The sequence below is a fragment of the Rhinichthys klamathensis genome, unplaced genomic scaffold (assembly GCF_029890125.1).
Source record: "Rhinichthys klamathensis goyatoka isolate OS25496 unplaced genomic scaffold, OSU_Roscu_1.1 h1tg001175l_1, whole genome shotgun sequence".
In the NCBI taxonomy this organism is placed as follows: Eukaryota; Metazoa; Chordata; class Actinopteri; order Cypriniformes; family Leuciscidae; genus Rhinichthys; species Rhinichthys klamathensis.
Window position 1 is genome coordinate 120,172 of NW_026607374.1, and position 26,160 is coordinate 146,331.

At 38.6% G+C, this 26,160-nt stretch overlaps 1 protein-coding gene across 7 annotated transcripts in view; it reads left to right on the top strand.

Moving 5' to 3' along the window:
• Window positions 1-26,160, top strand: part of septin12 (septin 12) — a 68,167-nt gene that overhangs the window by 36,007 nt on the left and 6,000 nt on the right. The window contains exons 1-4 of one of the 7 annotated variants that reach the window (XM_056244947.1): window positions 663-742; window positions 13,477-13,731; window positions 19,833-19,961; window positions 25,531-25,612. In XM_056244947.1, the coding sequence (XP_056100922.1) occupies window positions 13,521-13,731; window positions 19,833-19,961; window positions 25,531-25,612 (422 nt within the window). In that variant the 5' untranslated portion in view covers window positions 663-742; window positions 13,477-13,520. Of the gene's footprint in view, window positions 1-662; window positions 743-3,398; window positions 3,541-5,622; window positions 5,839-13,476; window positions 13,732-19,832; window positions 19,962-25,530; window positions 25,613-26,160 lie in introns of those variants that run through there. The other 6 variants (XM_056244946.1, XM_056244948.1, XM_056244945.1 and 3 more) reach the window with 6 other exon arrangements.

The window sequence follows — 26,160 nt, forward strand, 5'->3', positions numbered from 1 at the left end:
CTGCAAATGTTCCATCCATGAGTCTTGAAACATTGTGTTGTAGATCTAGTGTAGAAGGTCAAAGTTCTGAGCCTTCTGGACCCACATTTTCCCCAGCCCGGATGAGGGGAGGGGAGGGGAGGGGAGGGGAGGGGGGGGGGGAGGGGGGGGGGGGGGGGGGGAGGTGATTTCCTCTTGGACAGCATGACAGGGCTTCCTGGAAGGGTCGTCCCTCCCTAAGAACAACTGCATCCTGCTTTGAGAATGAAATAAGACTCAGTAGAGCCACATATGTTGTGAAAACTAGCATGGTGAGCCATCTTGAACCAGTGCTAAAGAGTCAGCTATTATATTATCAAAATGAATTTGATTAAGTCACTCTAGGGAGCAGGCGGTCCATAGATAGTAGTAATAATTATGAAGTCACCTTGCGTTTATTGATGGTTTTCTGAATGTCACTGGGTATATTATAGGCTTTTATAGGCCACGACACAAACACAAAATAGATAGAGAATATGAAAGTAAATGTTGATCATGTGTTTTTCTCTTTAATACATCCTCTTGGCAAGAATCCATGAGTGAACTGTTAATGGAAAGAAAGCAAAATAGAAAGTGAAAAAAGAGAAGTGTGCGGGGGAGTTTGTGTGCTTGGTTGTGCTTGTACTGTATGCAGTCATTTTTGCTGCTTTTGGAAATTGTGCCCTATCAGGAGCAGCAGCTGTCAGTGCAGGACGCGACTCAGCTCTTTGTGCACTGTTGATTTGTAAGTTGCTCTTTGTCATCCCTATTAAGCTTAATCACCAGCTGTTACTAGGAAGTATTCGTTTAGGCCTACCTCAAAATGGTTTGATGTGAAGGACACTTTACGCATGACTGTCCTAGTGTATAGTGACTCTCTCAGACCAACAGGTCACTGTTAAACAACGACAGCCTTGATTTGTGATGACTGTAAAATAATTGCTGTAGAACTCTTTTACTTAATATAGTTCAACTACAATGGATAGATGGTTGGTAGGTAAGTATGCATGTAATAGTTAGGTAGTTGGTTTGTTGTTCAGTTTAGTCGGTTGGTTTGTCAGTTTGCTGTGCAGTTAGTTATTCTTTCATTCAGTTAGTTAGTTAGCAACTAACGCTAAATTATTATAGTCTGACCATGATTCAAACCAGTTAGTTAGTTAGTTAGTAATGTAAGACAGATTATTAAGGAGTCTGACCAGTCCATTGAGTGAGTGAGTTAGTTGGCATTTGGATGGTTTTATGTTTATTTTATTTTAGTTTATTAGTCAGTTGGATGTTTAGTTTGTTAGTCAGTTGTTTTGTAGTTAGTTTATTAAATCCAAACCAGATTATTAAGGGATATGACCGATTAAAACCAGTTAGTTGGTTGGTTTGTGCTTTAGTTTAGTTTAGTTCAGTTTAGCCGTTAATATTACAGTGAATATACACTATATAAACATTATGCACAATATACAGTATAAAGGAAGGTATGTAATGCTGAAATATTTTTAATTGCACACCACATTAGGGCCTAGAACCTTTTTAGGGCCTATAGTTCAAATTCAGTTGAACCTTGTTGTGCTGTGATGCTCTTCCCTTCTGAAAAGTTCTCAGCAGAAAGTCCAGCTGTGCATCAGCTCAGTTTAGAAGACGCTCTAAAAGATGTCTGGAAGTTTTCCACTGTCCTCCTGCTATGTCCTCACCTGTCCCTCCCTCTGTGTGTGGAAGACACTGAGAAAGCACCGGAGGACGGGGTCAGACTTCAGGAATCCTTCTCTTCCGTCTACCACGTCCTTTTAAGTGTGCTTGGATTAGGATGAGGTTAAGATGCTTTAATTGAATTTACCCCTTGAACCCACACAAGCAAAGCTGGAGTAAAGAAGCAGAGCTTTTGCACGGTGTGTCTCGAGAGAACTCCGCTATAACCCGATACTTCCAGTCTCTTTGGGGAGGTTACCCTAGCAACAGTATGAATGAACTGACAACGTCTGTGCGTACATGTGCTTTTCATTTAAGAGAAGCGATAATAGAAGCATTTAGTGGCAATTCACTGTCCCTTGTGGCACAGCAAACACATACTTCCTCCCCCTCTCTTCCTCTTCCTCTCTCACCTTTTTGCTCAACCATATCAACATCCGCAGAAATTAGCGGCTGCGTTTAGATAACCTCTGTTCCTACAGCCAAAGGTTTTATGAAATTAAAAAGATAGTTCACCCTAAAAAATATATTTGGTCATTAATTTCTCATGCTACTTTCTTTATTCTGTAAAACACAAAAGAGATATTTTAAAAAATGATGTTTTGTCTATACAATGTTGTTTTTGGACCCCATTGACTTTCATTATGTGATCAAAAACAGTTAAACCTTCTACAAAATATCTTCTTTTGTGTGTCCCAAAAGAATGAAAGTCTTACAAGTTTGGAACAACATGAAGGTGAGTAAATAATGAATTTTTAGGTGAACTATCATTTTAGATAGTATAGATAGAAAAAGAATGTCACTTTCTTTGCACATTTTTTAGGTTTGTTTATGTCAATCCTTGTCAGAAAAAGTGGCTTGGATTTGCTGTAAGTGTATCTTATCATGCATAGATGTCCAGAGTGTGTGGATTGGAAGAGGAAAAGATACATTAGTCATCCGATAATGACCTGGAATGACCAGACCGATGTGGCGGTGGAGAGCACTTTGTAGGAAACTCCATTAACAAACCTCAGTCAGTTAATTAGCTGTAGACGCAGCGGAGCATACAGACCCCGTGTGTGGCTCTGAGCTTTGCGAAAGGCTTTTAGATGAAAGTGATGAATTGCTGTCATTGGGCTTGTTCTATACTTTATCAAATGATTAAATATTGAATGTAAAATAGACAGCTCTCGCCGCATGCAAAGGTCATTTTCCGATTGCCACATTAATCAAAATGCTTTTTCCTGTCAGCAGTGAAGAGAGAATTCCCAAAACAGCAGAGATGCGTTGTGTGGTGAAATGCTGCAGGCACAAGTGTGTTTGTTTGTGTCTGTGTGTGTGTGTGAGTTAGACACTGTAGGATGGGAATTGGCCTCTTCTGGAACCTTCCACAGCCTCTTTTAGTTCATTCTACCTTATTTCCATTCATGCATCCCAGCAGATTGTATTCAATTCACAAGGATTGCATTTCCATTTTTCTACTTTACCTGCCTGGGATTGTGAAAGACATTTCCTCGTATCTCAAGGGTGGGATTTTAACACAGACTTGTGCTGATGACATAAGGAAAATGGATAAACATCCATCCCACTCTTGAGAAACACTCTTATTTAGGTAACCATGGTGATAACAGAGCTGGAGAAACGGCCTTTCTTTTGTGTGGCATAAAACTAGTTAAAATACAACCAGGAAGAGAGAGGCCCAAAGGCAAGGAAATGCATCACCCTCAGTGCTGTCTGTGGTTATGCTACGACACACCCTCACACACACACAGACACGCATAGACTCACACATTCTCGTAACTGACATCCTGAGCAGTTTGCAATTCACTCTCTGACAGCACATGGGGCCTGGCAACTGCTCCAGGATCCCACTTATCTGCTAAGGTAAAAGACTGATTTCTGTTAATATTTTACCATATCAATCTCTCCCCTGGAATGTTTCTGGTATGTGTAATCTGCTAACTAGCTGTCATTTCAATAGAATCGGTTGTGGTTTGCGAGTTTTGGCTGTTGTGTTGAGCTGGGAGTGCTGTAGGTACATGTTGTGGTTTAGTTGTTGGCTGGTGTCTTTTGAGTGGAAGTGTGAATGTGTTGTTTTGGGGCCTCACCATCACACATCAGCCGTCTATTGAGTTCCAAACAAAGGAACTGTATTGTGATTCAAACATAAAACCATCCCTACAGTGTCTCAGCATGGGCTTGACCTGCACACACACACATTCTCTTTCACACACAGGCACATTTTGAAAAAGACCCATCCTTACATGGATGTATTTGTTCGGTCTCCTTGAATTTAATTTATATGAGGTGGACTTCATTTTATGGAGAGCATAAAGACTAAACACTCAGATTGTGTGATAAGTCAGACAGACAGCTTGAGAGTGAGAAAAACACACTTCCTCAGTGAAACTGTGCAGAGATGCTTCACCTCCTCATGTTTAAACAGATCCAGAGGGGAGTCCTTAAAGGGATAGTTCACCCAAAAATGAAAATTCTGTCGTTTGTTTTACTAACTCGCATGCCGTTCCAAACCTGTGTGAATTTCTTCCCTAAAACAGGAAGATGAATTTTGGAAGAATATTCTGGCCACTTTTTTCAGTACAATGAGTGTGATTGACTGGGATTGTCAAGCTACAAAATGACAAAAAGCACCATAAAAGTGTTTAAAAATGTGTCCAAGCACTGCATTATGTCATTATTTACTCACCCGCATGCCATTCAAAACCTGTACCACATTTGTTCCTCCTTAGAACCCAAAGATGAATTTTTGAAGTACAGTGAAAGTGAATGGGGACTGGGGTTGACAAGCTACAAAATGTAAAAAAAAAAAAAAAAAAATCATAAAATTGTCCAAGCACTACATTTCAAGCTATACGATAATTGTGTGGGGAAAGACCAAAATGTAAGTTATTCACTGAAAATCTTGGCGTATGGCCTAGATGAGAGAAGTATTAATAAACATCATTCTTTTTCAGTGAATCGTTTGCTCCAGTTCACATTTGGCTTAAATGATTCATTCATTGGATGATTTAAAACACAAGTTCATCCCACTGACTCAATGGTCAGGTCATAGCGGTTAACAGCCAACTGGCTGAATGAATGAATGTCAAATGAATTACAGCTTAAATGGCAGTCTTGTCATCATAAGAGTATGGCTTCAGAAGACTTCAATATAGTGCATGAATTGTGTTATTAATTATTTTATATATATATATATATATATGTTTTGTTTTATTAAATGTCTCCTTTTGTGTTCCACGCATAAAAACAAGACAACACAAGAGTGAGTAATTGATGATTTTCATCTTTGAGTGAACTGTCCCTTTAAAATCACGCTTTGCTTTCTTGAGCAAATGCTTTTCTTCAAAGCCGGTCTAGTTTTGATGGGCAGTTTTGAAGGTATAGGCTAGACTTACAGAACAGCTAAAATTATAACTGTTCAAATAAAAACGTACCGATATTATTATCCAGTAATATCACGCTTTCTGTGCACTGATAATATGTATCCATGCACTTAAACTCCAATGCTGCGTTTCTGTAAATGGTAAAATACAAGCTCTTTGTCAGCATAAAAACCACTCACATCTGATTGACCATTACCATGTCTTTTAACTGCAATCCACAGCCAAACAGCCCAGCATGACAGCACAGGAGGCACTTATTACCAGCACAGAAATTTGCACTGAACGAGTAACCTCGATTTGCTTTTCTTTTTCTCTGAGTTGAGCGAGTCTGTGGATGCCAACTCAAAGAAGCACTGAAATTTCTCCTAATTGATTTTATGGGTCAATTACGTATTTTCCTCATTGTGTGGTCAGCAGGGGAGCCTGGGCCGGCCGACTGACAGCAGCTCCACTCGTGTGCAAATGAGTTTGAGAGAGGCAGTGGGAGGAGGAGGAGGGGTGGATGGGAGAAGTCCTCTTTTGGATTAGTGGAAGCTTCTTGGCGATCTGCATGTGAATGAGTGTGAGCAGCTTTAGCCGTTACCCCTGCACTCTTTCTCCGTAGTGAGGGAGAGAGACACAGAGAGAGGGGGAGAAGTGCATGGGCAGTTACACAGAGCACAAAGCAAAAGTTTAGGGACAAGTCTTGTGGTACATCACAGTTGCGGACTGCCTGGTGTGGGCCGCTGGGTCTTCAGTTGGGAGAGTGGTGTGGACAGAGCTTTGTGAATGAGAGAAGGTAAGAATATTTTTTATCCTATGGGCTTTTCGTGTGTCTCAGCTTCACTGCCCTTCTGATAACAATGGAAGCAAGAGCAATGGAGCACTTCAACTGTGCCAAAAGGGGGAGGGGAGAGTCTCATGGCTGCTCGAGAAGACACTTTAAAAAAATTATGTCCTCAAAGTTGGGTAGTTTTGCTCTATTTTTGTAATTAGATATATATTCAGGCAGGAAGGAACTGAGGGTTGACACATTCTGATGTTTGAAGCTTGGTTATGGTTATTGGTGACCCCTTTTCAAGATGCAACAGGCGTGTTTGCCATTTCCAGCAAGTATAATGAAATACTTGCTCTTTCATATGAAACCGTTTGAGTCATTTCCTCTTGTGTGCAACATTTTAGAAGTAAACTTTTGAAGTTTTAGTAATTTGCGACAAAATAAACAGGAAGTTGGCATAGAGAGCCTAGGAGTCCAAAATGGTTCCATGATGAGGTTCAGATGTAAGGTATTTTTTGTGGTATTGTTGACTAGCATGGATAAGATGTTTTTTACATGGTCCTGGGATTGATTAATTTTAAATGTGTCCTTTACTTAGACTCAGCTAAATTAAGCAAAACTGTGTAAAATTTGTACAGAGCCACATAAAAGACAACACAGGCCTTGGAAACTTTTATAGCCATTATCAATGCTTCATATTGACATGCGCTATTTGATCATTCTCTTTTTCTCTCCTTTTCATTCGCTGCCAAATACAGTGTATTTCTCAGAGATATTGCTGTGGTTTAAGACCATTTAAATTTATATGATAATAATTTCCATATGGGAAGAGGTTATGAGGCAAAAATGGCATACAACATTCATTTTCTTGAGCTGTAGATCAGATGTTAGCATTTAGCATTTAGCACAACCAAACTGAACATCATTAAGTGTAAAATGGATGCTCTGCATTCTTTCTTTTATGGCTCTGTGGGTCTTTGTGATGCTCAAGGGAAAACGTATGTGACACATTAGGAGTGTGTGTGTGTGTGTTTGCCAGTTTCCTGCCATTGGTCTGTTCATTGGGCATTGGTGTGTTTTCACCACACATTTAGTTGTAGATTATCTTATTATCTTGACATTTCGGTTCGCGTACCCCGAAGTGATAAAATAAAACAAAATAAAACAAAATTCTGTATCAAAATTTATAGGCAAGACAAGTAGTTTGTTTAGGCATGGGTTGTATGGAATTACAAACCTGCGCACATATTTTCAAAAGCACATAACTAGAATCAATTCTGAATGAGCATGTGAACGCCGCCAGAGTTAATCACAGGTTCGCGTTTAAAGTCTGATCATTTCGACGGAGGTGAATCATTCAAAATTAACTTTAGCTGGAAATAACATTATTCAAGAACCGCTATAAAACCAAAACAATCTCTGTTACCTTAAATTATATGTTTATCTCTGTAAAGCTGCTTTGAAACAATCCATTGTTAAAAGCGCTATATAAATGATATAAAAAATATTTCAAAAGCTTTGAATGCAGTTTGTAAAACTCTGAAGTTTAGTTTGAACTATCAATATGTACTTGCCCAGGTCTCAGCCAATCAAACAAATATCTCACTTTTTTATTTCATTGATGTCTGAGTTAAAATGAACAAATTTATGGTGTCAGTGAGGGAGTACTCAAGTCTCAATGATGGCGTTTTCGTGGGATAAATACAAAAAACACTTTTATACCATATCTGAGATGCTTTTTTTGTATTAAGTAAGAAAGATTTGTGTTTTCTTGGTCATGTCAAGTGAAGATGGGCCACGTCTGTGAACAGTTTTATTAAAGAGCAAGAACAGACACTGAGCAAACCCGGGGACAGACCGGCTTTTATTTGGACACAATATGCAAGGCTTTTATTAAAAAGTTTCAACTTCGTTCCTAGCCCTTTTTCTCTCTGTTTGCTTTTCTCAAGCCTTTGGAAGACAGTGTGTCTGCCCTCTCAATCTCTGAGCAAGGCTCTATTTGTCAGCTTCTATTAGTGTGCAGGCAGTTTTCAGACTGCATCAAATAAATAAATCTGTCAGTCCACAGTCTGGTTGTCTCTTCTCCTTGCTGCACAAGTCGTGCTTCTCACAAAAGTCTTACTTCAAACTTTATGCGTTCAGTAATGACAATATATACTTTTAAAATTACGCTAAGTTCAAAACCAGAAATTCAATTGCTTTGCCTCAAGTCTTGCATAGATCATCAGGTGCTGGATGAATCGCTTGGATGTGAAGACTTAGAATGAGGCAATAAGAAGCCCAGGATTAGTTCCATTTTGGTGGCTGGAGGACGTACAGTATATTTATAGCCGATTAAGTCTTCTGGACCAGCAGACGGGCTCCTCAGTTCACGACAGTTCTCGGCTGATCAATCGCAGCACGTGCTGCATGCTGATTTACTACACATAGTTCTTGACTCACTGACATGAACATTTATCATCTGCTGCATGTGACGTATGATTTTTCAGATCTTAAGCTGATATAATTGACAGTGTGATTCAGCAAGAATCAGGGTTGTGACCTGGCCAAGGCCACAGCATGAGAAAGTTTTTTAAGTTGTCATGAGAAAGCCATATTGAGGTGAGCACATTTGCAGCCTCTGGCAACAACACTTCAACACTTTCACAATGTTCGTCTTCTAAGAGATACTGATGCCAAGAAACTCAACATAGTATTAATTTTTGCCTGAGGTGGATGATCATATTCAATTCAATTCACATTTATTTGTATAGTGCTTTTCACAATACACATCGTTTCAAAGCAGCTTTACAGAAAATGCATGTATCATATAATATTAGTTGTAAAACCATGGTGTAGCTTGTCTTAAAATGGTTGCTCACCCAAAAATGATCAGCATTGTTTTTGTTTCTCCATACAGTTAAAGTCAAAGGGCTTCGACGTGTTTTTTTTAGGACTCCATGCTTTTCATTGTATGGGCAAAAACAACTGAAACATTATTGAAATGATCAATATGAGAGTGAGTCAATTTTGGGTGAACTATCCCTTTAAGATAATCCTAGTGTGATAGTGTTTTGGCATACTTGTGTTAATGGCATTTTGTTGACCTGTTAATGTGACACACTCATGTATATGAAGCAATCAGAGTATCTGTGATGTCATGTTGGGTGCAGTTCACACTCACTGCTATTAGCAATGCATGATAAAGGATAGTAGACTTGGCATTTCCTGGGGATCATTTTACATTTCCATATTTTCATACACAAATGAGCTGATTTTAACACACACATGCACACTTTGTATATGGGTGTGAAAGCAGCTGTGGTCTTTGCAAGGTAATAAAACTCGTCTTCTCATGTTTGAGATGGTCAGTTCTTATATTATTCAGCTTGTCATAAGATTACGTGTAATACTCTTCATTCCCACAAGCTTGAGCGCAACTGTAGGATATTCTTGTGCTGTTTTCCAAGTTCAAGGTGTCCAAGTTTTGTTTACATTTACATTTACAGAATTTAAAGGGTTAGTTCACCCAAAAATGAAAATGATGTCATTAATGACTCACCCTCTTGTCGTTCCAAGCCCGTAAGACCTCCGTTCATCTTCGGAACACAGTTTAAGATATTTTAGATTTAGTCCGAGAGATTTCTGTGACTGTCCCTCCATTGAAAATGTATGTACGGTATACTGTCCTTGTCCAGAAAGGAAATACAGACATCATCAAAGTAGTCCATGTGACACCAGTGGGTTAGTTAGAATGTTTTGAAGCACCGAAAATACATTTTGGTCCAAAAATAACAAAAACTACGACTTTATTCAGCATTGTATTCTCTTCCGGTTCTGTTGCCAATCTGCGTTCAGTGATGCTGATGATGTAAGACGCTGCAGACGTGTTCTGGTGCGTCCGTGTATTCGGGTTCAAATAAATATGGCTGGGCAAAAAAATGCAAGTCTTCCTCTGTGTCGAAATCCTTAGACATGTTTGCGAAGATTGTTTTCTTTCTACTCCCTCAGACTGTAAACGAAGCTCGGGCGCACCAGATTACACGTCTGCAGCGTCTTACGTCATCAGCGTCACTGAACGCGGATTGACAACAGAACCGGAAGAGAATACAATGCTGAATAAAGTCGTAGTTTTTGTTATTTTTGGACCAAAATGTATTTTCGATGCTTCAAAAATTCTAACTAACCCACTGATGTCACATGGACTATTTTGATGATGTCTTTATTTCCTTTCTGGACAAGGACAGTATACCGTACATACATTTTCAATGGTGGGATAGAAAGCTCTCGGACTAAATCTAAAATATCTTGAAACTGTGTTTCGAAGATGAACGGAGGTCTTAGGGGCTTGGAACGACATGAGGGTGAGTCATTAATGACATAATTTTCATTTTTGGGTGAAATAACCCTTTTAATTTAAGGATGAATTAAATATTAAAGCTGCAGTCCGTAGCTTTTTTTGGGTTCAAAATTATCCAAAATACATATTTGAGAAAATACATAACCAGCCAGTGCTCAAAACTCTCTGCTTGCCTTAGCTCGATTCAAAGCGGTAAGCTTGTAATAATGTTTTTAATTTCAGTGGTACTGGTGGATTTCCGCGGGAGATTCGAGCTTGTCTTTGTGTCATTACGTCACATCTGTACACATAAAGAAGGAGTCTCGGCTATATTGCGTGTGAGGATGTTGGAGGTGGAGATTTATAGCCTTTTCTCACAGCACTTGATATAATTAAATTTATCAATTTGATGGCGGATCCAGAAAGTTTAAATGACAATCACCAGTGACAACAGATTCACCCGCTGTAAAATGCAAAAGACTTCGTTCGGACTTCGGAGTGGTTACAGAAAAAAGAGACTGCAACCGGACCCATGCGAAAACAAGGATAACGTTACATATCGGAAGGACATTACATGTAGTCACGCAATGCTGACGTTGTTAACATTAACAATTTGAGAACAAAGTATAATTTGCACTGCATGATAAGCGATTGTTAGATTTAATCAGCGCGATTTACTGCAATGTCAGAACCAGAACAAAAGTGGATGTTACTTACTAGTTCAGATGACATTTTCCTGGTCATACTTCCAAAAAGAATAATCTGTGATTCTGAATGCCAGTATCCACACCTGCACGATGACTGACAGCCTCACAGTCTCCTCAAACATTGTGTTCATCCGCGCTGTGCTGTGTCGAAGTACAACTCACGTAAAGTTGATAATTACGCGAATAACTGCAATTGCAGATTTCGAATAGAGATGGCGACAAAGAGGAAAAACTGCAGACTGCCGCTTTAAATTAAATCCAGATACATCAATGTATTATTTTTTCAAATCTTTTTTTTTTTAATCAAATGTAAAATGTCACATTCAATTCTAATGAGAGTGAGCTGATTCTTAAATCCTGGATTTTGTTCAATGCTGAGCAGCTAGTGTTGTGTACTTGTGAAGGTAATGTGATTTTGACTTTGTTTTGAACAATGTGACTGTTTTCTCCAACAAGACAACTTCAGAGGTTATCAGGGGGGGTTGTTTTCAATCCTCTTATAAAGCGGAGCTGTCTCAAGATGGCAATAGTACAAACGACAGTATACAGGGATAAGACAAACATTAGTCCTGTAACACTATCCACCAGTCAGATGGAGCATCCTCCGTCCGAGCCAGCTGACAGGTGTCCGTGCCTCAGTGGTTAACTAGTGCCGTGTGAACTGCTGTCTCTGTGTTGGCCGCTCTCGCAAGTGAACTCAATTGAGCTAAACAAACTGATGCGCAGGCAGCAAAGCCATTTCTGTTCTGTTTTTTTCGCTGCTGACACTATGCTGCATAAAGTTCAATGCACATTGAGGGTACTTTCCATATTCATTTCCATTCTGTGAATCTTGAGTAAACCTTAAGATAAAATTAACCCCTTCTTGACCCATAATATTAAAAGTTAACAAATGAATCTAAGGCCTTATTTCAGCCCAGGATGGAAGCACGATTATGGACAATTCTCAATTCTTCATCCTCATTATTTCAGTGTCTATTTACAATAAGTGCAAATAGCCCGCCTTGTTGGCAAATGCTATTTATACTAACTCCACCTACTGACGTCTGGTTGGGCCAGACAAAATTACGGAAGACACTTGAATGTTTACAGCAGCAATAGTGTAGGGGTAAGGCAGAAAGTTCTGACGCAAATCTGACGCCTTTTGTCGAATTCACTCTACTCCCGTTTCCCATCTCTTATCAGATCGGAAAGGCATTTATTTTCAATAAAAATGAAGAAAATATAAAAAAAAAATAGAAATAAAGTGTCTAACGTGTGTTTATCAGTTAGGGTTAGGGGTAGGTTTAGGGAGGGCTTTGTTGCCCTAATAAGGCCCATCCATTTAATAATTTTAATAAATATAACCATTTGTTATTATTGCATACCATTAAATGTAGGCTACAACAACACTGAGGTCTAAATAGTATCTTCCACTATTTATAAGTATAAATATCCTCTAACTACTTTTTACACTTATTGCAAATACAATTTTATTTTTACATAAGTGTAAATAAGAGATTGCTAAGAAATGCTGCTACTTGCACTTTGTGTAATAATCTATTGCTATTTGCACTGTGTGAATACCATCTATTGCTATTTGCACTTAGTGTGAATAGCATCTATTGCTAGCACTTAGTGTGAATAGCATCTATTGCTAGCACTTAGTGTGAATAGGATCTATTGCTAGCACTTATTGTGAATAGCATCTATTGCTAGCACTTGGTGTGAATAGCATCTTTTGCTTATCTATTGCCTACCGCTGCCTTATTTCAAATTCCCGTCTGAATCGACATGTGCCTCACCTACATTTGCCTCCTGTCAGTCAAAATGTGCATTAATTTTCACCTGCATGCTCACAGCGCACAGCTCTCTAGCTCATAAACAAACCTGGCAAAAAATGAACATCTTTTCCTCAAATTAATTGCAGCGGTGAATTGTGCGTTAAGCTATGCACATAATGTCAGGAAACGTGGGCGTTGGGTAAATGTGTGCACAACAGAATCTTAATGTAAAAATGCTTAAAGGAAAATAACCTAACCTGGTCCAGGGGTTTTTCTACTTCCCAAATAGTTCAGATTTCTAATTTCCTGCCAACATTTTGGCCCCAATAAATAAATAAATTAAATTAATTTGTATAATGTATACTGTTATCATTAACTAAAACCTAAAACTATTAAAAAATAATTTCCGTTAATTGAAATAAGGCTCAAATAAAATAAAATATAAATATGACAACAACTTAAACGTAAACGAAAATTATAAATGTTATTTTGGCAACTAACTGAAGTAAGTTGAAGTAAAAAAAAAAAAAAAAAACTGAAATAAAAATAAATGTTTGGTATTTACACATAAAAAAATATTTTTAAACTTGATTCATGATAAATGATTTCAACACATTTAAATTTGATTCATTTAATGCCTTGCTCATTACCAAAGTGCCGTATAGTGTCCTATTTGTTATATTTAGGTGCCCGCAATGCACATCAGACTGATAACCCACAGTCTATGAGACATTACATCACTAAAGTGTCTCAGACACAATCTGCAAGGACTCAATTGGTGACTGAGCTTTAATTAGACTTTTTTTTAAGAAACATCTGAGGTTCCTGTATGCTAACTTTTGGGTGTCTCTCTCTCTCTTTCTCTTGGTAGAAACAGGACAGGAGCAGGGCCTGGATCTGGAGCCACCTGTCCGGATGGAGGAGGAGAAGGAGGTCATGGAGGAGAGGGAGGTGGAGGAGAGAGTGGTAGAGATAGAACGTCCTCTGCCATGCCTCACTGATTCTGACACACAAGGCATTATCAAGGGCAGAGATCTATTCGGATATGTCGGCATTGAGGCAGTCTTGGACCAGATGAGACGCAAAACCATGAAGGCTGGCTTTGAATTTAATATCATGGTGGTTGGTAAGTGGAACATTGGTCTGATTTAGTTGGGGAAAAAAATCAGGATATGTCCAGTTTGTATTTGACCAGAAGAATATCAGGCCCTTAAAAAAAAAAAAAAGAGCCGATTTCTTAACCATACATTGAAACTTTCAATTTCCAACGGCATGTATAACTGCTGGGCCTAAATAACTTCACACCTCTGTTTTTTTTCTTTGCTCAAAGTGTGAACTGTTGAAATGGGGGTTTTAGCCAAGACTGAAATGAAAATAGAACAGACTTGAGGCATCAAATAAGGTAAAAAGCTCTGTATAAAATCGTAGAGTATGGTTTAGAGGGACTGAAGGGGGCAAGACCGTTCAGACTATATAGTTCAGTCTATAACAGGGAAATGGTGTCATTGGCTGTTAGGGGAAAGGTTTAAACTGAGCTCTTTTCAGAGACTATAGGTGCATCACAAATTTGCGTACTTATGCACTATTCATTTTCACACATTTGTCGTATGAATAGTGTGAGTGATAATAATCATAATGCATTTTATTTTTCATTAAGTTTCATTAAGTATTTTTATTAAGTCAAGAGACATGCAAGGATGCAAGATTGTGCAGAGCTTTAAAATCTTGTACTCTACGTGATATTTAACAGGAAGCCAGTGTAACTGATAAAGAACAGGAGAGATGTGCTCTCCAGGTTTCTAGTAATTATGCGGGCGTCTGAGTCCTGGACCAACTGAAGTTTATGGAGAAGTTTGAGAGGTAGCCCAAATAGGAGAGAGTTACAGAAATCAATGTTTGAAGTAACTAGAGCATGTACAAGAATGGCTGTGGTATTGGGTGTAAGGAATGGACGAAGACGACGGATGTTCCGTAAATGGAAATATGTGGACAGAGTGACATTATTAACGTGTGTTTCAAAAGACAAGCTACTATCAAGGATGAATTAAAGTAGTGTGTTCTTCACACTGATAATTCCAAGAAGAAAAAGTGAACTTTAAATATCTGGATGGTTCACTTATTATATCATGACAAAATATTATTTTAAGCCTTACAGATGGTTGAGTGCATAGAGCATATATAAGTGCATAGTGTATAGCATATTGACATTTGGCACACAATTTATTATGCAGTTGTTAAATATGTTTATTTATTAAAGGTGGCTTATTTTATTAAAAACAAACACTATACATGTTTTAAATAGGTTGTGCCAAATTATATGGCAATATTTTTCAGCCTTTTCACAATATTCAATATACAGTTCAATATTTATGTATTAGCTCTGCAATGAAAGGGTTTTTTTTTTCCAAAAAAGACTAACCATCATTTTAAAAAGATTGTTTATGTTTGAGGTCAGTCTATTTATTTATTTAACTTTTATTTTGCAGTGATGCATTAAACTGACCAAAAGTTACATTGTACAAGATATTATATTACAAAAAAACTTCTAAGTGTTTCTTAAGCAGCAATTCATCATATTATAATGATTTCTGAAGGTTCATATGACACTGAAGACTGGAGTAATGATGCTGGAAATTCAGCTTTGCTATCACTATACATCTATACATAAAATATATTAAAATAGAAAATAGTTATTTTAAATTAGAATAATATTTCTGATTGTACTGTATTTTAATCAAATAAATGCAGCCTTGAAAGGCACTTTTTTCACAAACCTTGCGCAAACCAAAAAAAAAACACCTTGCTGATCCCAATCTTTTGAATGGTTGTGTATTTATTATTTTTCTCAAATATATTATGAAAAATTATTCATTCTTTTTTCTTTAGATTTTTTTTTTTACGTTGAATCAGATGAATCAAACTTACCATAAATGTTACTACAAATCTTCAAATCAGAGAAGCTATTAAACCGTCTATATCTTCTTTATTGTGAATATTTAATGTAGTCAACCCTAATTACAAACAAAGAACCAAAATAAAAATCTTTGAATGAAATTCACGAGAATACACTGGTTTTGTCCAGGAAGGGCCCTCTGAACTGCTTAAGTCTTCTGAATAGTCACATATTTTATGCCAGGTTACCTACTAAGGCTGTACTCTGCCGACCCAGCAGAGCTTGCTGGTATTAACTGTCTTGGGCAGTTACTGGACATCTGCCTGATTCAAAATGGCCACCTTTATTCAAGCCTAACCAATCACAGTGCTAGAGCCTCCCAAATCCCCCTGTGTTTCTAGAGAGGGGGGGGGGGGGGGGGGGTATTGTGTTGGCTGAGTGTGGGCCTTACCTAATTAAATGGCAAGGGCTATTGTTGTGTTGTCTGTGGGCTGGGAGGCAGGGCCAGGCTGGAACCAAATGTGGCTCAGAGTGTTCCCCAACTGGGCCAGCCAAGGGGATTTATGATGGCCTCAGCATCACAAATTCAAGGCCATCCAGCTCTCCAGTGAGAACCATTCTTCTTTTCTACTTTTTTCTCTCCCTATTTTTTTTTAACCAAGCTGCCAGGATTTCCACACTCCCTTGCTTTTGCTTTCATTCCCCTCGGTGGTTCTTCCATAGTGTTAATAGAAAGGACATTTTGCCAAATCCTTCAAAGGCTGCAAGTCTCATGGAGAAACACAGTATCAGCCGCTGTTCCACAACGGTGTCAGCAAAACAAATTAAAGCTGAAATGTGTCGTTTTTGCACCACTGCCCTCGCCACTAGCGTTACAAACTGTTTTTCCAGAACCGTCCTGCAGCCCTGTTTCCATCTGTCATTTTTCGGACACTCCGGTAGCCCCATCCCAGGAGAATTGGTCTTCTTTTTTTCTGTAAGTAATGAAAATTCATACAACAGTCTCATTTCCACCATTTACTTATACTTCTGACTTTTGTCAGCTTCAGGGCTTTTGATAAAACTACAGATCGTAGTTACACAATTTTGTATCCCTGCTTACAGACAGTTGGATTGAGCCCAATGCATTATGGGTGTTGAAGTTCCCCTACCTTTTTGGCAAAAGGGAACATCACAACCCTTTTACCTAGGCAGTCAGCACAGATTTTTTTGAAACAAATGCCTTTCTACTGCATAGACAGCCAAGTTTTCTTAAACGCATTTATAGCATTCAGACAAAATGACAGCAGTGGAAATAAAAAAAAATTTCTTTTGAAAAAAAGGACTTATTGTTTTCGTTTCGTTTTTTATGTATCCTAAATACATACTATCATATAATAGTTTCACACTTTTGTATAATTTTGCGAAAATTACAGCTCTATTGGAAATTATGTACAATAAGAATACATTCACACAAATATTGCATTGGTTTATGTTTACTTCACATTTTCTTTAATTATCAGTTAAACGTAATAATATTTGTATGATTGGTTTTCAAATTTTAAGACTGAATGTGAGTCTGGAACAAATAAAACAATAAATCTATACAAAACATCAGTTTTAATATGTTTAACAAAAAGAAAAGGATGAAAAAGGTCAAAATTTTGAAGAAACACCCATTGAAACACTCCATAAATACATTTCAGCTTTAAATATGATGCTGTATATTCTCTCAAATGTGTGGGAATGATATAAGGAGGAGATATGACAATAACAGTCTTCACCTGTACACATTTTGGCCACTTGGATGCTTTTCAGCTTGAAACCTGTTCAGTAGGGAGCAGATCAAAGGCATGTTAAAGCATATCATTTTTGCGATGAATTCTACAGAGCAAAACAGCTCTGGTTCAGTGCTCACTTCCCCAAATGCTGGTTTATGGCCTGTATGAGTTTCCTCCTTGCCTCAGTGAACTGTGGTAGTTACAGCATTGCTATTGTAGTAAGTATGGTGGTGCTCTCCATGCCTGATACGTGCTACTCTGGACATACATCAAAGGTGAACCTCTCCCTTTCCTGGCAGAGACAGGTGTGGAAACAGTGGCAGTAAAAGAGGGAAGAAGAAAGAGCTGTTTGACTCACTCTCGACACAATGTACAACTATTGACAAATCATTGACCTTTTATTTAGTGCAAAAGACTTTTATTTTGAACAGGGAATGTTTGTATTTGAATCAGTTTAATGGTTCGTGTAGTTTTCGGTTTGTGTATTTTGCAGTTGCCTTGGCAATACATTGTAAATTATAAGGGCAGGGGTTCTGACAAGGGTGTGTTTGGGAACACTAGCATGTATTAGCTAACATGACATGACAGCGAATGCAAACTTGACAAAATACAGGAAGAGGAGGAATTGTGCGAAAGCAAGATATACACAACAGGATGAAATTGCAAGGATGGAGGAAACTCTACAGGATGAGTTTGGTCCGCTACGCTCATCTGTCCACATTTTCCTGCCCTGGGGTGCTCTTATCCGAGAGTCGCACACACATATGGTAGCACTTGGAGTCGGTTGGTCTGTGTAGTTTGTCCTCGGTTGTATAGGTCAGGACCCTTTAGTAGCCTCTGGGCTTAAACTACTGCGAGTCTCCCAGTTTCCCATAAGTCAAGTAGCAGTCTGCTCCCAAATACAAGTTTAGCATATTCTGACATTTTCGATGCAGTCAATACATTCAGCTTTGTTGTCGCCCGCAAGTCGATGGGGCTTTGTAGATATTGTGTTCAAAGGAAAAGCTTTGTAAACTGCTATTCAAAGTGTCTCAGGGGAGATGTGTTTTTCACCATTTGAAATGCTTTTGAGAAATCAATCGGAGTTTAACACATATGACAGTGGTAAAATTACTACTTGCATTTGTTGAAGTTTCTTGTGGTTGTGGTAAATGACAAATTCTTACAACTCAGCATTTCTGGGTGAATGTGTCAATGCATGACTCAGACAAGCACCTGACTGGGTCTAGCCTTTATTCTTTTCACATTATCTCAGCACAGGGTCATTTATAAGATCATCAGTACTTGTACCGATTTCATTTTTTGCAAATACCTGAACCAAATGATGTTTACAATACAATACAAAACATAAAGCATGACCAGTGCAGTTTGATTTGCCAAATGAACACGTTTTATGAGGTGGTTCTTTTAGAAAGATTGAAAAGTCAATATTTTGCAATGGAATAATTGTTTTGCATTTATTAATTATATTAATACAAAAATCATCTAGCAACCATGACCATCTAGCAATGGAATTGCATTTCTTTTTTCCAAATATTTCTTAATATTTCATCCAAAAATAATTGTTAATGCTATCGTTAAAGAACAAAATTTTCCCATCCCTATTGAGCAGGTACAGTATGTGTGACTACACTGAAAGCTTCAGGAAGCCCTTCTTTGCTCAGCCACTGTCTGAACTGTTAAATCAAAGAGGCCCAGGAGGACACACAACGTGGGTTGTCAGTTCCTCATAAATTTGATGTCAACTGCCTCCCATGGTAAGAGGCCATGGCGTAAATCCATCAAAGCCTCTGTTGAGGTGGGCAATGATGGAGGGGCCAGATCTTCCCGGCTCTGTCGTCTATCTCTGTCAAATCGTTTCATCCATTGACAGCTTCCCGAGGCGGCCAGGCCTCTCAACAGGTGCAAACGGAGCGGCGAGAGCGTTTAGCACATTCTCCACCCCTGCCCTGTGAAAGGGAAGCTGACTGGTGGGCCTGAGGGGCCCTCTGAGCGAGACAGAACACACACACTGCTCATCATCAGCACTCAATACAAAGCAGCTCACATTAACACAGCACATGTCCTTTGAGGCAATGAAGGTGGCCCCATAGATTTACCCTTATTTGAGTGAATTGAGATGGCCTTGATAAGGCTCACTCTCTGGTAATAGCTTCCTCCCTCTGATCTGATCTCCGTGAGGACTAGTGTGAAAGAGTCATTAAGTGAAAAAGCTTCCCAAAGCTCCCAACGGTGTGGTGTTGTCAGTGTGTTTGGACACCCACCAGATAAGACACTAAAGCACTTTGCCGTGGCTTGACCTGGTCTTATTACATCACTGATGATTTGCCGTATCAAGGGCTTATGTAAACCCTGGAGGCCTGCGCTGCCTGGTCATGTGATATTTTATGACCTCAATTTTATGTGTGCCATCTTATCTGTGTGCAATAATAAAGTTTTATCCCCCCTGCTAATGCTAAGCAAAGGTCGTCCTGCAAATAAACGTGCTTAGGGTCTGCTACATATGCAGTTAATTGTACTTTACTGCAGTTTACAAACAAAAGTCATTAAATCTATTCTTTTTCTCATTGACAGGTCAGAGCGGTCTGGGGAAGTCGACGCTCGTAAACACACTCTTTAAGTCCAAGGTCAGCAGGAAGTCCTGCACTCCTAATTATGAGGAGAAGATCTCGAAAACTGTCCAACTGCAATCCGTCAGCCACAGTGAGTATTGAATACTCACAACACACTTCTTTCTTTACAGATACCCCGTCACACACCTGTCACACCCACGGGGTCAAGGATTAGCTGGTTCACATAGCCCTGTCAGCCCCTCCTGCTAATATCGTAACTACAACATTTGGACCCAATAAACATCTTTGAACATTGATGGTCTTTCAAAATTGTGCTTTTGTCCTAAACAGCCACAACAGGACATTTTGTCAATAGGTGTTTTTATTTTATGGTGCATTTAAGTCCTCCTAGGAAGTTTTGGGAGTTGGCAAGTCGTAACTACAACATCAGTTGCGTTCAAATAATATAGACCCTCCCATCTGTGACCATCTGTCACCAATAGGAGCACAGAAGCTCTTCCGTACACAGCTTTCAAATTTGGCAAAACAAAAGAGAGACGATGGTATTGGTGCTGTTTGGTTGAATTATTCAATGGAGGTAAGGTTCGTGGAGCTATGGCAACAATACTTCTGCCTTAATATGTTCCCTCGAGTGACTACCATGACAGAGTGAGAGAAAAAATGCTGGCAAATGATGGTAGGCGTACGGAGTCCTGGAACTAGCATTAAGCTAAATAACATTCCGCTTCGATAGGTTGTTTACGCTCTTATTTCCGGAAGTCAGACCCTAGTTCCGCCATCTTGATGACATCACATACGTTGTGGTCACATACGATTGGTTGGCAAGCAAACATGTAGTCTGACATGTTTCTTGGCCACTACACAACAAGAATTTAGTAATCAAAATTGCATAATCTGACACAGTGACTATCGTAACAGACAAAAATATTGAGTAGTCTGAACCCGGCATGACAGAGTGTATTGGCCGGAGTGATTTCTGAAAGGATGGAAGAAGAGTGACATTTAGACAGGATGAGCTGGAGGCAGAGCTCAGTGTTTTGTAGGGTTTGACTTGGAGAAGAGCCAGAGTGATCGGAGCATGTGCTCTCAAAGGAAAGAGAAATTAAAAAGCCTGCAAGGGGGACGGATAAGGAGAGATCAATCACACTTCAACTGTTGAGATCGGGCCACAGTTGTAGTCATGAGCTCTCTTTCACAGAGAATGATAGAGGAAGAGCACACACAGGGCCATATTTTATCGCATGGGTCAGAAGATGACTCCTGGTCTAATTGAAGCCACCACTTATAGACAGCGTCTGACTTCAGTGAAGCAAGCTCAGCTGAGTTAATGAATTGGTTGATTGAGCAATGTACCATCTCTGTCTCGCATATTACCTCCAGTTACAATCAATAGAGGCTTGGGTTCTTGTCTCAGGCAGGTGTGTTTTTGTGTAGATGTGTAGAGTTAAGTTTCATTTAGGCTTGTTTTGGCAATGAAGCAAAGCTTATTTTGATTTTTCCTTTGGTTTTGAGGTAACTATGGTTGATTTCTTCCTGAAAGCAAAACGTCTCAAATATATCAATAAATTGTCAATAAACATTGCATTTTGGCACTATCTGGTATCAATAAGCAGATAAATGTTACCACATGGCCAATAACCGAAAAATGTTAAAATTCAATACTTTTTGGTCAAAATAAAAAAACGTACATTTTAAATTAATTGCTTTACATTTTAAATTTAAAGATTGATTTTAGGCATCACAAAAATTAGAAAGTACAGTATGAAAATGGATTTTTTATTTTAAGATTATCTAAATATTACATTTAACACTGTTAAGTCAGCATGAAATTCACCCAAACTATTTTTAAATGTTATCTTATTGTGAAGGATTAATTTATTTATAATGAATTTATTGTCCTTGTTTTTTATCAAAATGTCATAATTAGATGCCATTTATCTCCAGCATACTTTGCTGATGTTTAAATTTACATCACGTGCACAGTATGCATAAAAAACAAAGTATACTTTGGGCTTTAGATGGTGCCAGAGGTAATCTAAATGTTAAATTAGGGGAAATTAACATGCACAATCAAATATACAATATTAGCGATAAGATAAATAAAAAAAACTCATGTTAGTAGCTACACAAAGGTCCTGCTACTCCTTTTTGTACTGGAGCTGAGCTGTAGATCACGCAGAAAGGCACATACCTTCAAACATCCCGCATATGCAATGAGAAAGCAATGAATCTCCATTTATCTTCTGGCGGCGCCACCATGCATCGTTGGAAAGAGGTGTGAAAGGCAGATGGCGTAGCCAACTTCACTAGTCCTTTAAATGAAAGTATTGTTTGAGTGTGTGAGTGTGTGTGTGTGTGTGTGTGTGTGTGTGTGTGTGTGTGTGTGTGGTGGGGTGGGGGGGTGGGGGGTGTTTGCCCTCAGTAGTTAGTGTAGTCGCACCCAGCTATCCATCTTCATTTCTCACTGTAGACCGGCTGACAGGGGTCTAACAAACACAAAATTTGATAGTGGTCCTCTGTGTCTTGTATTCAGAAACTGCCCGGTGGGACAAGTAAAGTAAATGTACTATCTTTGGATGGATTGCAAAGGCATGTTGCACTGCAAGAATGAGACTAACTAATAAAATGTATATGCTATTGCCCTATCTAATTACCCCTGACATTTTCATCTGGGTCAAAAGTTTGTGGAGTTACCCATGTTATGTAGTTTAACTGCAAATCTGCCCTCTAATTGAATGACCCACAATTTAGCATATCAGATATAGAGAGAACATAATCTAATGATTCTGTCTCAGGATGTTGTGAGACGCCAGAGAAGCATGCCTCCTTTTGTAGTTTTAAGTGTCAGTCAATTGCTGTGTAAAGGCCTTTGCTGGGCTAGGTCATTACCGTAGCCTGCTATGTTAATTGCCATGGTTCCTACGTGATAGCAGAAATGTATGAAGACCGCTGAACTTTACCCCCAGTCTGGATATGTGCATAGACACATCCAATTACAAAACCCCACAGAGAGTTAGTGCCATGCCAGGGCGTAGCAATGGAGTTAGTTGTTGCTATACCGCCATGTGCAGGTTTCGTAGCAGCTACGCTAAAACTCTGTCCTTCTTCCTTCAGTTTGCTGCCTACTGGTTTTGAAATTAGTCATCTGATTTTGTTTTCAGGTAAAGCTTTAGACCTAGATCTGCTTGTTGATCTCTCTTCCGTTTCTGACTTCCCCTTGACAGATTTTAGATATGTAAATGTTATTCAGTATCACACTCTCGCAGTAGCTTAGCTTCTTCACAGCTTTCACTTCAGTTAGCCAAAGGTCAAAATGTTGACATCTGTTTTTAGATCTGAAACTGTAATTTCCTGTAATTCTGTGCATCAAAATCTTCGCAGTTGCTGTCTCAGCCTGTTATAACTCTGCTGTTATATTTCTTTGTGGAAAGTCTTAGGAGCTTTTGGAAGTATTCTGTGTAAAATCAAGAACAAGTGTTTATTATTTTATTTTTTTTAGCGTAGCAGTGTCATTGCAAGTGGAAGAAGGTTTCTATCCAGTTGCAGTAGCAGCATCTGTTGTATCTCTGCCCTACCATAGCCAAACCTCATTTCTCACAGACCTCTCAAAACGTATGGCCCAATAGTTTATAAATGTTTGACTTGTAGAATGAGAGAGTGGGTGGATGAGAATAAAATAATGGGAGACGCTGGGTGTGCTGTTTCTTAACAAAAGAAGATTGACGATAAGTCGGTTCAGCTTGTGACTTCCTGAGATATCCCCATGGTTCAGGAGACACCCCTCACTGACTTCTCTCCGTAGCACAACGTAAACATTACAGTGAATGAGAGTGTCCTGTTCCTCTTTGGGTTTTTTTATGGTAGCCTTCGGAAAGGCGAGGCTGCAGCGCTTGACACATGATGTAAATATTTACTGTATTTTACTATTTCGATTGCATTAGCCCTCATGCGAGAATTTATTATTATCTAATATCTATACGATTACGGTTGGGGAACATTCTTAACATTAAACTATATAAATGATGTATTCATTACTTTAATAAGCTTAATGTTAGCTTAATGCATGATTTGTATTTCTGAAATACATAACTTGACACAGTCACCTCTGATAACAGATCACTCTAAACGGTATTGTAGACACGTTTTTTTTTCTGTTAAGCTGCTTTGAAATGATATGTATTGTGAAAGGCGCTCTACAAATAAATGTGAATTTAATTTAATTTAATTGAATTGAATATACACAGGCGTTCAAATGTTTGGGGTCGGTAAGATTTTAAAATATTTTTGAAAAAAGTCTCTTTATGCTAACCGAGGCTGCATATTTGATCAAAAATGCAATAAAAACAGTAATATTGTGGTATATTTTAAATTATAGGCCTGTGATGGTAAAGCTGAATTTTCAGCATCATAACTCCAGTCTTCAGTGTCACATGATAATTCAGAAATCATTCTAATATGATGATTTGCTGCTCAAGAAATATTTCTTATTATTATAATTTTCTTCTTATCAAAACATTGAGTTGAAACATAATTGATTACTACATTAACTCTTCTGAGCTGTGAAAGAGCAACTTCAGAGCAATATTTCTTTAGACAAGAAAAAAAGTGTAGAACCTTCTGTCTAGATTCTGATTAATTGTGCTTTTTTTATCTCCAAACAACATTTTTCTTCTTTATTACAGATCATTCCAGTGTTTATCAGTGTAAATATGACCTTCTGAAATAGGCTGAAACGATAGACCGTCTCTGGTATTCTCTATCAAAATGACAAAACTACTGCTTGTGTTACTGCTAAACTAATAAATTGCCTTTGCAGTCTCCGATTTGAGACATTTCGTCTAGCAGATGTCTTGCTGTCCCTTGCTTCCCCAGCAGTTGTGTCTTTCCAAAGAGCAGGCCTGTGGAAAACAAAGAGCACCAAAGTCTCAGGGTGCCTGACACCTCCACACACTACAAAGCGGCCCAGTGGCCCTCACAGCCTGTGAAAAAAATCTGGCCTGCAGACTGACCGCCAGGGGAGATGAGTGTTACACGATCCCCCCTTTTCTCAAAGACTACACAGTGCAGAAAATGAAGTGGCGGGCCGCTCAATGCCACCATTCAGCTCTGCTCCCTCCATGTGGGTGAATATGGGAGGAACTAAGCCCTGCTTTGTTGCTGAGTCACGCCAAGATGAGCATATGTGTTTCCATTAGCTGATCATGAGGGGTTTTCAATCATTGGCCCACCGATCTAAAAACTGGCACTCTTTTTTGCTAATGCCCCACTGCGTACGAAAATTGATCATCATCAGATAGAGTTATAGCACTTTGAATCTGGAGTGTTGACTGACAGTTTAATTTTTCCTTGTTACAATCTCGTCATATTTACCTTGATTGCCTCATCCAGAAAGATTAACATGATGAGTCAACAACAAATGCCAATCAACCAATGCCAGGGATACAGTATGGGTCCCTGCTTGCACAGACAGCGTATTAGACACTTTTTGCAGGCTGACTTCCTGTTGTAAGCATTCCTGCAGTATTATATGAGAGATGGAGATTAAATGAAAAGCTCAGGGTCTTCAGTATGCGATTTTAACTGATTAGTTTCTAAGAAATGTATGTTGCTGGGAAAAAAGACTGGTGAATCCTTGTCAACAGGACATTTTATCCTTTCATTCTTTTCTTCTCTAACTCTTTTGTCTTGTTATTTTCTAGTCATCGAGGAGAAAGGAGTGAAGATGAAGCTTACGGTAATTGACACTCCTGGATTTGGAGACCAAATCAACAATGAGAACTGGTGAGAGCAACATTTAAACCTTACCATATACAATTCATACTATATACAAATACAGGAGATTCCAAAAGTCTGAGGCCACAACGAAAAATATAGGATTCAAAATCTAATTTAAACTTGGAAATAAGCAGAAAGCTTTAGAATTATGAATAATATAAAAAAAAAAAAAATGTAAAAACACTAAACCAACCATTCCAGATTCTGTACTATTTCTAGGTCACTAATAAAAAGACATTTTAAAAGTATATTTGTGACTGACATTTGTGACCTTTTTACAGAAGGTCAGATGCTGAAGCACAAGGCATTCTTTGGATTATTATGAAACCATGTCGGAAAACATGATCATCAGGTTTTACACAAACCAAATACAAAGACATCCTGAAATTTATGTTAATTCAACTTTTCATTTAAATTGTTATGCTAATAATATAATTTTCAATGAAAATGCCAAATAGAAGCTTTTTCACTAGATGTCTCAGGCTTTTGAACCCCACAATATCTAAGAGAGCTCTAAAGCAGTGTGAGATCAAATATGTGCGAGATAAATTCTC